Source organism: Aegilops tauschii, chromosome 5 (genome assembly GCF_002575655.3).
Source record: "Aegilops tauschii subsp. strangulata cultivar AL8/78 chromosome 5, Aet v6.0, whole genome shotgun sequence".
In the NCBI taxonomy this organism is placed as follows: domain Eukaryota; kingdom Viridiplantae; phylum Streptophyta; class Magnoliopsida; order Poales; family Poaceae; genus Aegilops; species Aegilops tauschii.
This window is the reverse complement of record NC_053039.3, coordinates 437,610,216-437,626,038: the sequence shown is the minus strand read 5'-3', so window position 1 is coordinate 437,626,038 and position 15,823 is coordinate 437,610,216. Positions and strand designations below refer to the sequence as shown.

The 15,823-nt window shown below is 46.2% G+C and overlaps 1 protein-coding gene across 1 annotated transcript; it reads left to right on the top strand.

Annotated features, from left to right (window-relative positions):
* The first annotated feature begins 1,748 nt into the window (after positions 1–1,748).
* LOC109740689 (putative F-box protein At1g47765) lies at positions 1,749–3,440 on the top strand. The gene is made up of 2 exons (XM_020299739.3): positions 1,749–1,914; positions 2,011–3,440. Exon 2 carries the CDS (start codon positions 2,013–2,015, stop codon positions 3,000–3,002), a length of 990 nt encoding a protein of 329 aa, XP_020155328.1. The 5' UTR covers positions 1,749–1,914; positions 2,011–2,012; the 3' UTR covers positions 3,003–3,440.
* The last annotated feature ends 12,383 nt before the right edge of the window (positions 3,441–15,823 follow it).

The window sequence follows — 15,823 nt, the reverse complement described above, 5'->3', positions numbered from 1 at the left end:
TTCTCACCTGTCAGTTCGTTGTCCCCCCGATTTGTTTTCTAGAAATAGGTTCTAGGGTTCGTAGGCGTATATGGCTGGAACAACTGCTAGGTTGTTTCAACCAACTGTGCGAAGGGACACAAATGGTGCGTGAGAGAAGGAGCAGCAGGGCAGGCGTTCGAAAATTGACTTGACCTGACGATTGACGATGCACTCCGTAGGTTGATGGGTGGTGGGCCAGATTACAGCAGCTTTTGGCACGTCCAAACGTGACTAAAGACACACTGCCACTGTAGCCTGCACAGTGCGCATCTGCCGGTGACACTGCGTTAATCTTGCAGAGGTAATACATGTGTTAGCAGATTAGTGCGGGGATCACTAATCAAATCTATTGAGTTAGTTCATTTGGCCGGATAAAACAGATGTCTAAAATCTAAAAAACAACTAGAATACTCTAAAATACCAGGAAACTATTAATTATAGTTTATGGGCTTCATAATGTAAGAGATTTTTTAACTTTAATTCTTCATATCTCCCTCGAGCCAAAAGATTTGCATGAAATATTCCCTCCGTTTCATAATGTAGTGCATATAAGTTTTTCAAAAAAGTCAAACTTTACAAACTTTGATCAAGTTTGTAGAGAAAACTATTTATATCTACAATATCAAATATATAAAATATGAAATTATATCTTATGATGAATCTAATAATATACGTTTGGCATTTTATATCAAAGTAGTGAGATTTGACTTTTAAAAAAACCTATATGCACTATGTTATGAAACGAAGAGAGTATATGACAAAATGTACTCCTAAGTAATCATGAACAAATATTGTTGTTGATAGCCAAAAAATGCAATATTTGGCAATCAAATTCGCAGGCTTTAATTTTTGGGAGGATAAGCTCTGACAAAAAATTGGAACATATGGCGCCGAACTAACAGAGTAAATTTGAGTTTCATTACGATGGGTAGGAACGCGTGGATAAAAATAAAGAATACCCATAAGCATGATTAGAGAGTTTTTTATGCATGCTAGCATGATTTGTTGACGTAAAATCTATGGATTATATTGCTAGTATATAAAATAATCCAATTGTTGGCCAAATTAATAAATTGGTCTAAGCAACGTTAGCCTTTTAAACATGTTTAACAAATTGATCTAACCAAGCATGCGGTTGATAACATAATCTCTGTGCACACTGGCTCCTTTTCTAAAAAAATGCAGCACACCGGCTCCATGGCCTGAAATGCCTGTTTATATTAATATTCTATGCGCTAACCCGTGAGGTGTGGTCATGGGCCCACATGCATGTCTGACTTTGAAACATGTCTGACTAGTCGACGTGCCAGAGTGCTGCTGGAATGTACCCTGGAACAGCGCCCAAGAGTCGTTTTGGCGCTAGATTCTGTCCAAAAGGCTAGCGCTGGCTGCCGGCATACAAGAGGTTGCAAGCTTGTACCAGGGACAGCCCGCGTAAATACCGGGACGAATCTGGTCAGTGTGGAAAACGAACGGCGAGGATATAGTTCGTAGAGTGCTCGTCCGCCGTTAGGCATTTTCGGGGGAATTGGGACTTCGGATCGCAAAATAATTCAGCGTGGGCCTTAACTTCTCGGGTCGCAAACGGGAGAAAAGCCTAAGGCCCATTTTTTTTTGAAGGTCACTGGGGGAGGGGCAGGGCCCTCCACCTGAATTTTCATGTTTTATTGGATTCACACCCCCGGGGGGGAGACAGAGAGATCTACATGGGGGGGGGGGGGGGGGGGGCGGCCCATTTTGATTTAGCCGAAACAGTTCGGGACACATCGCAGTCGAGCCTTTTGCTGTCACAAAGGTCTAAACCAAACCCTCGACCAGTGCGGCGACTCACCGCCGGCTTTCCCCTCCGGCATCTCGTCTCCGGCGATTGCCTGCCCGCCGCCAGCTCTCTCGGTAAGATCAACTCCTTCGTCTCCTCGGCGCTTAACCGCATCTGAACCCATCGTCGATTTGGTTCCCTCGCTTGCTCATGGGATCTACTTACCGCAGCGATGTCGTCCTCGAAGCCGCGCCCCGCCGCCTCCAGCTCCGGCGACCTACCCGCGGACGCTCTGTACGAGGTCCTCCTCCGCATCCCGGCCAAGGACCTCTGCCGCCTCCGCGCCGTCTGCCCCTCCTGGCGCGCCCTCACCTCCGACCCATTCTTCATCGCGGCGCACATGTGCCGCCACCACACGGCGCCCCCGCTCCTCGCCATTGCCTACCGCGACGACGGTGAGGTCAACAGCGTTGCTATTTCGGGTCTGTCGGGCAACATCGTGAAGAGGTTTCCAAGCAACGGCTATGAGATTGTTTTGGTCAACGAGTCGGGTGATGCCGTTCGCCGGCTCACAAGCAAGGGCGATATCATCCGTGTTGCACGCACGCGGCTAGACCTCGTCTGTTTCAACTGGGTTTTGTTCTCTCAGGTTTTCTGGGTGCTGAACCCGGCCAGTGGAGCTACCATCACCTTGCCGATTGATTTTTCAGAGGAATTGGTGCATGAGCTAGAGGTGAAGGGAATGAACAAATGGCACTGCCAAATCCAGTCGTGTGCAATTGGGCAGGTCTCCTCTACCAGAGAGTACAAGGCACTACGTGTCTCTAGAATTGGTGACCGGCAGGTATGTGAGATTATCACCTTTGATGACATGAACAATGGAAGCTGGAGGAGAAAACAGGACCCTCCGTCCCATATCTGTAGCGGTCACAAGATGAGATGGGTGGTCGTCCATGGGATGGTGTACTTCTTGATGGACTTTTACTCCACATACGTTGAAACTGGGGTTATAACCATTGAGCCTGGCAGCATAGCTTGTTTCAACCTTGAGACGGAAGAGTGGGGTGTTCTACGTGGTCCAGAACAGGTGCAGATGTTTGTGCAAGAGAACGAGGATTGCAGTTACTCAAAACTTGAACTCCAGTTATCATTGGCTGAGTTGAATGGTTGTTTGGTTATGGTTCACAATATTCATAACATATCTATGGACTTGTGGTTCTGACAGATTTTGAGAAAGTTATCTGGGTTAAGAAATACAGCATGCCTTCACGTGTTGCTAGGCCTTTTAGTTACCCTTTTCTGATGTTCGATGATGGGAAGATCTTCTTCAGTGCAGAGGGTAATCTACAAGGTATCCTTTGTAATGGAGAGCCAGGAGAGGGATTTCTGCTAAGTTATGATCCAAGAAATGACACTTATCCCGATTCGCTAAAACTGAGAGACCCCAATTCCATTGGCATTTATACAGGAAGCCTGCTGAGTTTATAGAGTGGCTGTCACCGATGAGGTTAATAATGTATCGTAGTAGTTGCTATTAGTTACCTTATGTGAACAGTTAGTGAGACAATGTACTGATGCATGATCTGATGAAAGAGTACTTTTGTGCCTTCCAAGTATATTATGTCTGAATATATTTATATGAGAGGATTTAGCAGTTTAATGTTCGCCCAATTATGTATCCCAATTTCAGTAGTTTGGTCAATGAGTTACTGTATATATAGCTATGTTCAGTTAGTAATAAACAAGGGTTTGAACGTGGTATTTGAAAAAATAATACGCTGCTCCGAGTGCAGCGTATCAGTACATGAGTGCATAATTTTTTCCTTTGTACAAATAATTATTTGCTAGGTAAAGTACAGTAACATGTTCCGTTCAAGTGATCTTTGCTCTTTGATACGTGTCTCATAATTTATGTTATCCTTGAATGTTAGAATTTTGTTAGAACCAAAGTATCAAAGTATGATGTTACATGACCTCGTATCGAAGTATCAAGCTGCAAGTTATAGTAGGTTTGTTAACAATTGGTTGGAAACAAAACAACGCTACTTGGTTTACATTGGCGTCACTGAATCACATCATTTGTTTCACTGCTATTTTCTTTTGACCACTACAATTTTGCTGAATTTTGTGCTCATGGCCCACTACAATTTTGAAGGGGCAAAATTTAACGATGAACCGATTTGCTGCTCTCAGCTAGGAACCCAGGACACTGGTCTGACTGTGGGGTGTGGGCGGCTCGTATCGAATGAATATTTGAAAAGAAGTTCAGGTAATCTTTTGCTGTGATGATTTACAAGCTCTAATCTCCACTCAGAACCCAAGTCTGAAGATCAAGGCTTACAGTACAGAGAATGCTCGTCTTTGTGCTGGCATACTTGGATGTGACAGATTTTGGTCTTGCGACTGCAGGAGTCTCTTTCATTTTTTAGATCTGCACTTATGTGGATGCCTTTTGAACACGTTCACTGTCTCTTTTTCTTGGAAGAGACTGGGAACTAATATTCAGTACAGAAGAAACTTGGAATACTCTACTAGTACTTGTAACCATGCATGCACATGCAAAGGAACTTCTCAAGAAATATAAATTAACCTTTAAGAACATAATTCACACTACACAGGGAACAATATCAAGGCATGCTATTTTCTGAAGTTAATTATATGTAGATATGTAAAATTACAACATTATGAGCATTCACTATATAGTGCTAGACCAAAACAGAATTTTTAAGGGGGTGTACCGAAGCATATCATGGGCCTACTGAAAACTAGAATGCGTGGCAATGACTCTATAACAGAATTAGGCAAGCGGGATGAGTCGTGGGCTTGTGCCAACCGCTGAAGGCTCAAGCTTCGTATTCACATTTGTCACTTCATCATACGTTCACAGAGAGTTCCTTTGCAATCTGCAAGCTTGCCTGCTAGGCCTGGATCGGTATTCCTTATAATGTTGTTTGACACCTATTCCCAACACCACCCATTCCCATTCCAGATACTCACTTTTTGTGGTGCAGCATTAAGATAAACAGTGCTAGAGAAGTGACCCGGAAAGTATCCTACATATATATAGGCTAGCCAAGTTAGCGTTCATGACTGGAAGAACTCAAATACTATATTGCTCACTGCTCGTTGGCAATAATTGGTCCATTGCACATATCACCGTCTATGTACTTTGGATGGTTGAGATGTATAAATAAAAGTCGTCAAAAAAGGACATACTCCAAACTCGAGCCACACATGCCTCTAGTAGTGTTAGGATTTATTACGAATGTACAGAGTATGCACTTTGTAGCCTTGACTTGCTTCCAGAGGAAAACTCAGCTTTGGTGGCGGTTTGTTTTGTTTAATGCAACCTGCTTCTCATTTTGCATTGATGCTCTGGATGAATCCTGCTCATCTTTTTGCAGATTGTGTATAATTTCTTCCGTGACAATTCCTCCTGAGTAGTGGGGTGAAGTGATGGTGTCCAGAGGCCGCTGAACAAAGAATTTATAGCTGAAGAGAGGTAGGAGCATGCCGAGTGCCATCCATGATTGGTGGGGACAATACCATGAGTTTGGAACATGCAATATTGCAAGCAGATCACGGCAAGGTGATGGGGATCAGATACTGTTTAGAGCATGGTGGTGCATCACAATGCACCTGTAGTGTCATGTTAGTGGATAAATAGCACGAGGATCCCAGCACATATGAGTACAATAATGCATAATCTATTCCTAGGTGAAGTCATGCACAGTAAACATGTTCCATGAAGGCGGTCTTTACTCTTTGATACTTGCCTCACATTTATGTCGTCCATGAATCTTGACATTTGTTAGAAGTTAGAACATTATGATGTTTCATGTTTCTCAAAGTACCAAAGTTGCAAGTTATAGTTCCTGATGTTTCATAATAGATCTGAGATTCCTTAACAATTAATTGAAAACAAAACAATGCTACCTGGTGTACATTGGTGTCATTGATTCACGTATTTTGTTTAACTGTTATTCTCCAGTCTGTGCAAGAATGCATAACCTGTTCCTTTCTTGCCACATAATAATTTCCTAGGTAAAGTCATGCACAGTAACATGGTCCATGAAGGCGATATTTACTCTTTGATACCAACCACACATTTATGTCGTTCTTGAATGCTGAAATTTGTTAGAACATGATGTTTCATGTTTCTCATACCAATGTACCGAAGCTGCAAGTTATAGTATGACACGGAGGTTCCTTACCAATTGCTTGAAAACAAAACAATGCTACCTGGTGTACATTGGTGTCACTGAATCACATATTTTGTTTAACTGTTATTCTTCTGTCTGAAGGCTGCTTTCTTTTGCCACCATTATTTTATTGAATTTGTGTTTCTAGCCCCCTCCGATTTTTTAGCGGCAAGAACTAACGATGACTCAATTTGTTGCTCTTAGCTGTGAACTCATGACTCTATGGTCCGTGGGCGGCTCATACCGAATGAATATTTGAAAAGAAGTTTATGTAATCTCTGAGACTCTCTCTGACTATGGCTCTCTTCTCCACTCAGAACCAAAGTCGACCTGAAGATCAGGCTTACTTTACAAATAGTGTGCTTAATGTAGTTAGTGTTTGGGTCTTTCTAGTGCTGGGGTACTTGGATCTAAACCTGGGCATCCTTCGTGTTGGGCCTGGTTCAGGTCGGGCTTTGCAAAGCCCGACCTCAAAATCCCAAGCCCAAGCCCGAACCGGCCTGGCCCAAAACACATGAACAGTGCACTATTCAATTAAAATAATGAATTTCGGGACATTTAAATGATATATTACCTATATTTCTAATAAAATAGTGATTTATGCCCTGTTCAGGCTTTTCTTCGGGCTTTCGGGCAGGGCTTTGGGGCGAAAGCTGAGCCTGAGCCTTGCCCGGATGTCGGGCTTTTGGGCCGGGCTGTCCAAGCCCGGGTCTACTTGGATCTGATCGGATTTTTTCCTAGTGATTGCGGGGGTCTCTTCCATTTTAAGATCGGTAAAGTTGAAGCTGAGTCTGGCCTTACTACAGGGTGTTGCAGCAGCCGTGCAGCAGAACGGGGCCCTGAGATCCGGAGGAGACGTCTGCTTGTGTGAACCGTTGAAAGCTCAAACTTTCTATTCACGAGGGTCACTACTCAGTCCTGATATCGAGAGGGGGCCTGTAACTTGCCGGCTCACTGGCTTTACCTAGACCGGCAGATACATTGATATGGTTTTACACCTATTCCCAATACCATCTATTCCCATTCGAGATACTCCCTCTTGTGTCTCAAACCTAGGGTGACATACTGCTATGGAATTTCAGTGTCCATATATATATATACTCTTGTCCGGTTTTACTAGAGAACTCAAAGTTATTGCTCACTGCTCACTGGCCAACAAGTAGTTCCTTACACACATCACAGTGTTTGTACTTTTTATGGTTCAGATGTATAAATCAAAGTTGTTAGAAAAAGTACATACTCCAAGCTCCAACACAATGTAGCCACACATGCCTCTAGCAGTGCTAGAAATAAATTTTGTAGGACAAGGGGTTATTCGTTACCAATGTATCAATATAATACAAATACATATTTTTTTAGAAAAGGAGGTTAGACCCCCGGCCTCTGCATCAATCGATGCATGCAGCCATCTTTATTAATTATCCTAAACCGTGCCGATAAAAATACACGCAATTAAAATATGATTTATACATTTTTATTTTTATGGATTTATTAACTACTAAGCAGCCTTGCTTACTGATTCTAATAGGTCCATTTGTTATTTTGGATAGCTCCTCACTTGCAAAACTTCAGGACTGTTGTAATATGGACACTGTCTTGCGCAATCAACAATCATCACAGGGTCAAATTTAGCATTTCTAAGTATTCTAAAAGGTTTATTGATAATCCATATATCACACGCCAGGCTAAACACAGCAAAATAACCCATGTTTATTTTCAAAGTAAGTAAATCACCTGCTGGAGGACCACTTGTTTCTTTTCTTGTATGAGACAGTACTCCACAAAGCATCATCATCCTGGCAATGATCTTATTTATTTACTGAGTGCATCATATCAGTACAGGAGTGAATAATTTGTTCCTTTATTTGTACAAATAGTTATTTGCTAGGTAAAGTACAGTAACATTTTCCGTTAAAGTGATCTTTGCTTTTTGATGCGTGTCTCATAATTTATGTTATCCTTGAATGTTGGAATTTTGTTAGAACCGAAGTAGCAAAGTATGATGTTGCATGATCTCGTATCAAAGTATCAAGCTGCAAGTTATAGTAGGTTCGTTTCACAATTGGTTGGAAACAAACAATGCTACTTGGTGTACATTGGCGTCACTGAATCACATCATTTCTTTCATTGTTATTCTTCGATCTCGAGGCTGCTTTCTTCTGCACCATTATTTTACTGAATATTGTGCTTTGGGTCCACTCTAGTTTTGAAGGGGTAAAAATTAACGATGAATTGATTTGCTGCTCTTAGCTAGGAACCAGGACACTGGTCTGTGGGCGGCTCGTGTCGAATGAATATTTGAAAAGAAGTAAAGGTAGTCTTTGGCTGTGATGATTTACAAAGCTCTCTTCTGCACTCAGAACCCAAGTCTGAAGATCAAGGCTTACTGTCTAGAGAATGCTTGTCTTTGTGCTGGAATACTTGGTTTTGACAGATTTTGGTCATGCGACTGTGTGAGTCTCTTCCATTTTTAGATTTGCACATAATTCACACAACTTAGAGAACAATATTAGGGCATGATATTACTTACCGAAAAAGGCTTTCGCTCCGCTTTATATATAAAGTAAAAATCCTCCACAACCCGATACAAACGCACGCCACCACAACACACGCATACACCCAAGACAGGATACATAGGCGCTAAGCGCAGCAACACCATCCCTAACACTACAAGAACAACTGGGGTCCTCCACCGTGAACACGACACCGTGAAGAGATGAGACCGCAAACGACGAACCGTGGGCTCCAAGGCGGCACCTTCAGGAAGGTTACGACACCAGAGCGTCGCCACTGCCCGACTCGAGGGTCAGGGTTTCCCCTGGAGCAACACGACGAGCAAATGAGAGCCACGACGACGCCTTCAAGAAGGGAACGAGCTTCACCACCACCGGTCCATCCGAAGATAGATCAGGTTTTTCACCCCCGCCAACACTCAGGGCCACCGAACGCCACATCCCGCCACCCACGCCGCCCACACGACCATGGCCATCGGGTAGCACCAAGCCGCGGGCTCTGCCCATGAGCACCGCAGTACCACCACCAGGGCCGACGCCCCGGTATCCAAGACCTTGATACCACCTCACCCGAGACCTGCCGCTACCCCAACCAAAGAGACGAGCAGAAAGGACCTGCCTTTCGCACCCCTAGACGGCCCCCATCGCCGAGATCCAGTCGGCCGGCCAAAACTGGCCTCCATCGACCCGTCCTGCGGCACCGGGTGTGATATGAGCTCGGTCCTGCCATCAGGCGCGAGACATGCTCAGTCCTGCCGCAAGGTGCAAGACGAGCTCGGTCTTGCTGCCGGGCGCGAGACAAGCTTGGTCCTGCTGCAGGGTGCCGAATGTCCGAGCCGAATACGAAACAGACATTGCACCAAAGCCTAACATCTAAATCCGGATGCCTCAGCCAAGCCACAATGCCGGGACTGGGTCACACACCGGTCCGGCGCACTCTCATAGGCCACCGCCGCCGTCATCCACTGATTCATCTCCAGAGCAGGTATTGACGCACCGACCTTGCGAGACCTGCCGTCAACGCCAACATGACGCCAGACAACGCCATCATCCTGCACGTATCCATCCACACGCGCCCGGCCCCAAAACACGGCAGCGCAATGCCACCGCAATCCGCCGTCGGTCTTGCGGTAGATGTCAACTGTTGAAGGCTCAAACTTCGTATTCACATTAGTCACGATACCATAAGCTGTTGGAGAGTGCCCGTGTGCAACCTGCCAGCTCAACGGCTAGGCCTCGATCGGCATTTTCTTTGATATGGTTTGACACCTATTCCGAGAACCACCCATTCACATTCGAGATACTCACAAAAGTGATGCTACTACCAAGATTACTGTGATCACCTATCGAACCCTCTTTCTCTTGTGTCACATACCTAGGCTATCATACTGCTCTAGAATTTGAGTGGCTCATGCATGCTAACAGTGCTAGAAGTGATCAGGAAAGTATCCTACATATATATAGTCTAGCCAACTCAGCATTCATGTCTGGTTTTACTAGGGAAGTCAATACATTGCTCAATCCACACTTGGCCAATAATTGGTTCATCGCACACATCACCGTCTCTGTACTTTGGATGGTTGAGATCTATAAATCTAAGTCGCAGCCACACATGCTTGTAACAGTGCTAGTATTTTTTTGCAAGACAATGGCTATTTATTTGCATATCAATATTAGTACAAATATATATCTGACCATTCAGAGAAATATTATCAAAAATCTTGTTGTGACACCGGAACTGAGGTAATCGAAATCGGTGTAGACCTTCTTTTATGGATTTAAGTACTAAGCAACCTTGCTTATTGATTCAAATCGATTCATTTGTTGCTTCCAATAGCTCCTCACTTACAAAACTGCAAGACATTTACTCTCTTGTGCAGTGCAGCGTAGGGTTAACTTCAGAATTTACTAAGTATTCTGAAAGGTTTATTGACAGTCCACAAATCATAGGGCTAAACACGGTAAAATTACCTGCTAGCTCTTTTTTCAAAGTAAAATTCCTTTAATTCTTCAGACTCGAGGCTGCTTTCTTTTGCCACCATTAAATTACTGAAATTTGTGCTTGTAGCCCGCTCCAATATTGGAGGAAAAAAATTAACGATGAATTGTTTTGCTGCTCTTAGAGCATCTTCAAGGCGGACCCGCAAACCGTCCGCATCCGTATGGACCACGTTGTCTGAACCGAGGAAGCCATCCAATGGGGACGGCACGGACTGGACGCGATTTCTCCCGCGGACCGGAGACAAAAGTGTGTGTGTGTGGTGTGGGGGGGGGGGGGGGGGATTGCCGGAGTATGGACTGATCCCAAGTCCTCTTCTGACCGCCCTCGCCCACCGGAAATTCGTCATCCTCCTCCTCCTACTCCTCCCCTCCCCGCACATCTCCCTCCACATCTCTGGCGATGGGGAAGTCCTGGACGTCGGCGCTGGCACACGGTTCCGGGGCGGGATCTAGCGGATCGTGGCGACACCGCCCTCGAACTCTGGGACCGTCGTTCTCATCGGCTGGCGGCGACTTGACGCGAGAGGAGATCGTCATCTCCTCCGGCGACGAGGAGGACCAGCAGCCGTTGCCATCGCAGTTCGCGCAGGCGGTGCCGGACCAGGTGTACGCCGCCACCGACGCGGAGTTCGAGGAGAAGATGGAGCTGATGCTCCGTCGTTCCGTCGTCCACATCAACGGCCCGGTTGTGCCAGTCAAGGCTCTCCTCCCCGTGAAGTTGGCATCCCCTCCACACTCTCCGCCGCCACGCAGCCGCTGCGTCCAAATCGGACGCTGCATGAGGGAAGAGCGTCTCTCGCCGCCGCCCCGGCGCGTCAAGGAGGAGCGGCTCTCGCCATCGCCCCGGCGCGTCGTCAAGGAGGAGCGCCGCGCGCCGTCGCACCTGCCCAAGGCGCGCGGTCGCCTTCTCCACTACCTCGGCAACGGCGGGAGCGGCGGCAGCTCTTCGTCCTTCCGGAGCGCCATGACGGTGCAAGAGTGCGTTGATCAGGAGCAGCGCCGGCGGTACAGCCGCAACGCTGCGCACCGGTCCAAGTTCGTGGACTCGGATGTCTCCCTGCCACACATCGCGGGGACCCGGACCTGGCGTACTCCTGGCCCTTGGACCGCTTGGTGACGACGTCGAAGACGGCCAAGCGTCGTCTCCGCCGCCTCGACGGGGAGATGGCTAGGTACGGTGAGGAATGGTCCATCAACGATACCGACACCCCCTCCGACGAGCGTCACCCTTTCCCCGGCCCGCGTCCTCGGTGGCCGTGGCCGCATTGCGCACGACACACGAGGAAGCAGAGAGGATCATCCACAAGCGTCAGACGGCTGCCTAGAAGCCCTGCCGCAATGCCACCACCTTCCGCCACCCCAAGCCCGACTCCGACGACTCCGACGCCGGCTCGGGCGCGGATGACAGAGGACGAGCCGCCAGCCAACCCAACATGACCTACGAGGTCACCATGAAGTATAGGCTACTTTAGGGTTTTATTTTAAGGTTTTTAGTTCACCGGACTTAATATCGTCCAGTTTTGTGTACAAATTATCCTAATTTCAATGAAATCTGCCATGTTTATATCAAAATTCGCTCGATTTGATCAAATTTCGTCCGGTTAGTTTGAGTTATGAAATGTATGCGGCTAGCTTTGGATGGCGTCCTCCCGCATCCATGTCCGCGGACTAGTCCTCTTATCCGCGGACGGATGTGGTATGAAATTTGTGGGTTGCAGTTGGAGATGCCCTTAGCTTGCAACCTAGGACACTGAGATCTGTGGGCGGCTCGTATCGATTTTTTTTTCAGAAGGGGTATAACCCCGGCCTCTGCATCAGAACGATGCATACGACCACCTTTATTACAAAGCAAATAGGTTCAACAAAGGTCATGAAGTCTGAAATAAACGAACCGCAAAAAGGCTCATGAAGAGTGAATAGGAAAGCCACAATCGGCAGGCAAAAGATAGATAGGAAAACTAATTGTCTATCCTATTACATGACCGCCATCCAAACCGGTTGAATATAGCCCGAGCTTCCATCTCCCATCGGGTAGATCCAGTAACCAAACGCTCCCTGGCCTCCGTCTGAGTGAGCAGCGACCACATACGGATCGACGCAGTGGCTCGGAAGATAACCTGCAACAAAATGAGTATTTATTGTTCTGTTAAAAACCAAATCATTCCTACAGTTCCAGACTGCCCAAAGTAAAGCACATACTCCTACACGAATGTGTCTCGCTGTTTGGGAGTCTATCCCGTCAAGCCACATCCCAAATAACGTGTTGATATTATTCGAAGGAGTAATATTAAAAGCAATGTGAATAGTCCGCCATAAAATCTTCGCCATCGGACATTCAAGAAAGAGGTGTTTGATGGTCTCATCCTGATCACAAAAATTATATCTCGTACAACCAGTCCAGTTGCGCTTTGTCAAATTGTCCTTAGTTAAAATGACTTGTTTGTGTACAAACCACATGAACACTTTAACTCTCAAAGGTACTTTGACATTCCAAACATGTTTCGAACTAGGAATAGAGCTAGAGTTGATCACATCCAAATACATAGATTTAACCGTGAACTCTCCATTCCTGGTTAGCTTCCAGCACAACATATCCGGCTATTGAGAAAGCTGCACATCCATCAGTCTTCTCACCAAATGAAGCCATGCTTCCCAACGGGCTCCGGCAAGTGTTCTCCTAAAGTGGATATTGAGGGGAGTGGACTGAAGCACGGTTGCAACGAAAGCGTCTCTTCGTTGCACAATGCTATAAAGGGAGGGATATTGAAGCGCGAGGGGTGTTTCCCCTAGCCATGTATCCTCCCAGAATCTCATAGAAGTACCGTTTCCGACTAGAAACTTTGTTCTGTTGAAGAAGACTGATTTAACTCTCATCAGTCCTTTCCAAAAAGGCGAGTCCGTCGGCCTCACTGTCACCTGTGACAAATTTTTCGAATGAAGGTACTTATTACGCAGAATCTGCGCCCACGTGGCCTCCGATTCTACAGATAGCTTATACAGCCACTTGCTGAGAAGACATCTGTTTTTAACCTCAAGATTTTCGATACCTAGACCCCCTTGGTCTTTCGGTCGACAAATAATATCCCATTTAGCGAGTCTATACTTCCTTTTCAGGTCATCACTCTGCCAGAAGAAGCAGGATCGATAGAAATCCAGTCTTTTCCGAACTCCAACTGGTATCTCGAAAAACGACAAGAGAAACATAGGCATGCTCGTGAGTACCAAATTAATGAGAATTAGACGGCCTCCATACGACATCAGCTTGCCCTTCCAGCAACTCAGTTTCTTTTCAAATCGATCCTCAATACACTTCCATTCTCTATTTGTTAGCTTACGATGGTGAATTGGTATACCCAAATACGTGAAAGGTAAAGCCACCAGTTCACACCCAAACAATTGCTTGTACGCCTCTTGTTCCTCTTTGGCTCTTCCGAAGCAGAACAATTCACTTTTGTTAAAGTTAATCTTTAAGCCGGTCAATTGTTCGAATAAGCATAACACCAGCTTCATGTTTCTCGCTTTTGCCAAGTCATGCTCCATGAAGATGGTAGTATCATCAGCGTACTGTAGGATAGACACCCCTCCATCAACTAGATGAGGTACCAGGCTACCAACTTGACCAGCCTCCTTTGCCCTTCCTATTAGAATGGTCAACATGTCGACTACAATGTTGAACATAATAGGTGACATCGAATCTCCTTGTCTCAGACCCTTATGTGTCTGGAAATAGTGACCTATGTCGTCATCCACTTTGATTCCAACACTCCCTTTTTGCGTGAAAGATTCAACCTGGTGTCTCCAAGCCGGGTCGAAACCTTTCATGCGCAAAGCCTGTTGCAGAAATGGCCATTTGACTTTATCGTACGCCTTTTCGAAATCCACTTTGAAAACAACCCCGTCTAGTTTTTTCGTATGGATTTCATGGAGCGTTTCATGAAGGACCACAACCCCTTCTAGGATGTTTGAAAAGAAGTTGATGTAATCTCTGCATGTGTCTCTTTTCTCCACTCAGACCAAAGTCTGGAGATCAAGACTTACTGTACAAATACCGTGCTTAATGTACTGAATGTTTTGGTATTTGTATTGGGATACAAATAGCATGCTTGATGTACTGGGTGTTGGGTCTGACGGATTTTGGTCTTGTGACTGCGGGAGTCGCTTCCGTTTTATGATTTGAACTTACGTGGATGCCTTCAGAACACGTTCTATCTTTTTCTTGGGAAGAGACTTTTTTTGACCGTAACTGCAGGAGCTCTGCTTTTTCATTAAAGTAGGGGGAAATCTGTACATGGCTGCGATCAGCCAGAGAGGCACGGGGGGGGGGGGGGGGGGGAATGAAAGGCAGCATAGCTGCCAGCAAGAAAAAATAGGACTACTCCCATGCCTCCATTAGGAGGCCTAACTCGTCCTTCACCAGCAAGAGAAGCGCGACGCTCGTGTTTGTCTTGTCTTTGAAAATCCGGCTGTTCCTTTCTAACCACAGATTCCAAGCAATGTACACTGCTGCAGTGCACTCATCAGCATCCCTTCCTCTCTTTTTAGGCTCCGAACTGTGTTCCACCAAGATAAAATCGAAGTCGCGCCCAAAGCAGCCTGTGCAGCAAGAGGGTAATCCTCACGAGCCTTGAACCACACCTCTTTAGCAAAGGGGCAATCAAGGATTAGGTGCTTGGCAGATTCCAGCGTTTGATCACATCCTGAGCAAGCATCATTGTGATCCCAGTTTCTAGCCAATAGCCTGTCCGCAGTCCATAGCCTGTTCTGGAGGAGGGTCCATATAAAGAATTTGACCTTGCGTTCGGCCTTAATGCTCCAAACCTTCTGAAGATGCGGCTGTGGGATCCTAGTGAGGAACTGAACCACGTAGGCTGACTTAGCTGAGTACTCTCCATTGGCAGAGAGGTTCCAAGAGATTGTGTCCGGCCGTGGGTACAGGACCGTGTTCTGTAGTCTCCACCATAGATCAATGAAAGAGTCCAGTTGGTCAGGCGAATTGATGTTCCTTAGCCCTCTCATCCAAGCCCCATTTGCTAGAGCCTCGCGCACCGCAAGATGCTTTGATCTGGCCATGTGGAATAGATCAGGGGCCAGTTCACATGGTGCACTTCCAGAGAGCCATCTGTGAGTCCAGAATTTTGCAGTTGCGCCATCTCCCAGAGAGATCGATGTGCAGGACGCGAAGAGATTCAGATCGTCCTTCTCGCAGGGCACAGGTGTTCCTTTCCAGGGTCTGTACGAGCTGTCCCACTCATACCAAGGCCACCTAAGCCTAAGGGATCTGCTAAAGGCCTGAACATCCTTGATGCCAAGGCCCCCCACACTCGTTG

What these genes read in the sequence shown, in the direction of transcription:
- LOC109740689 (XM_020299739.3), top strand. Translation starts at nt 2,013, where the DNA reads ATGTCGTCCTCGAAGCCGCGCCCCGCCGCCTCCAGCTCCGGCGACCTA.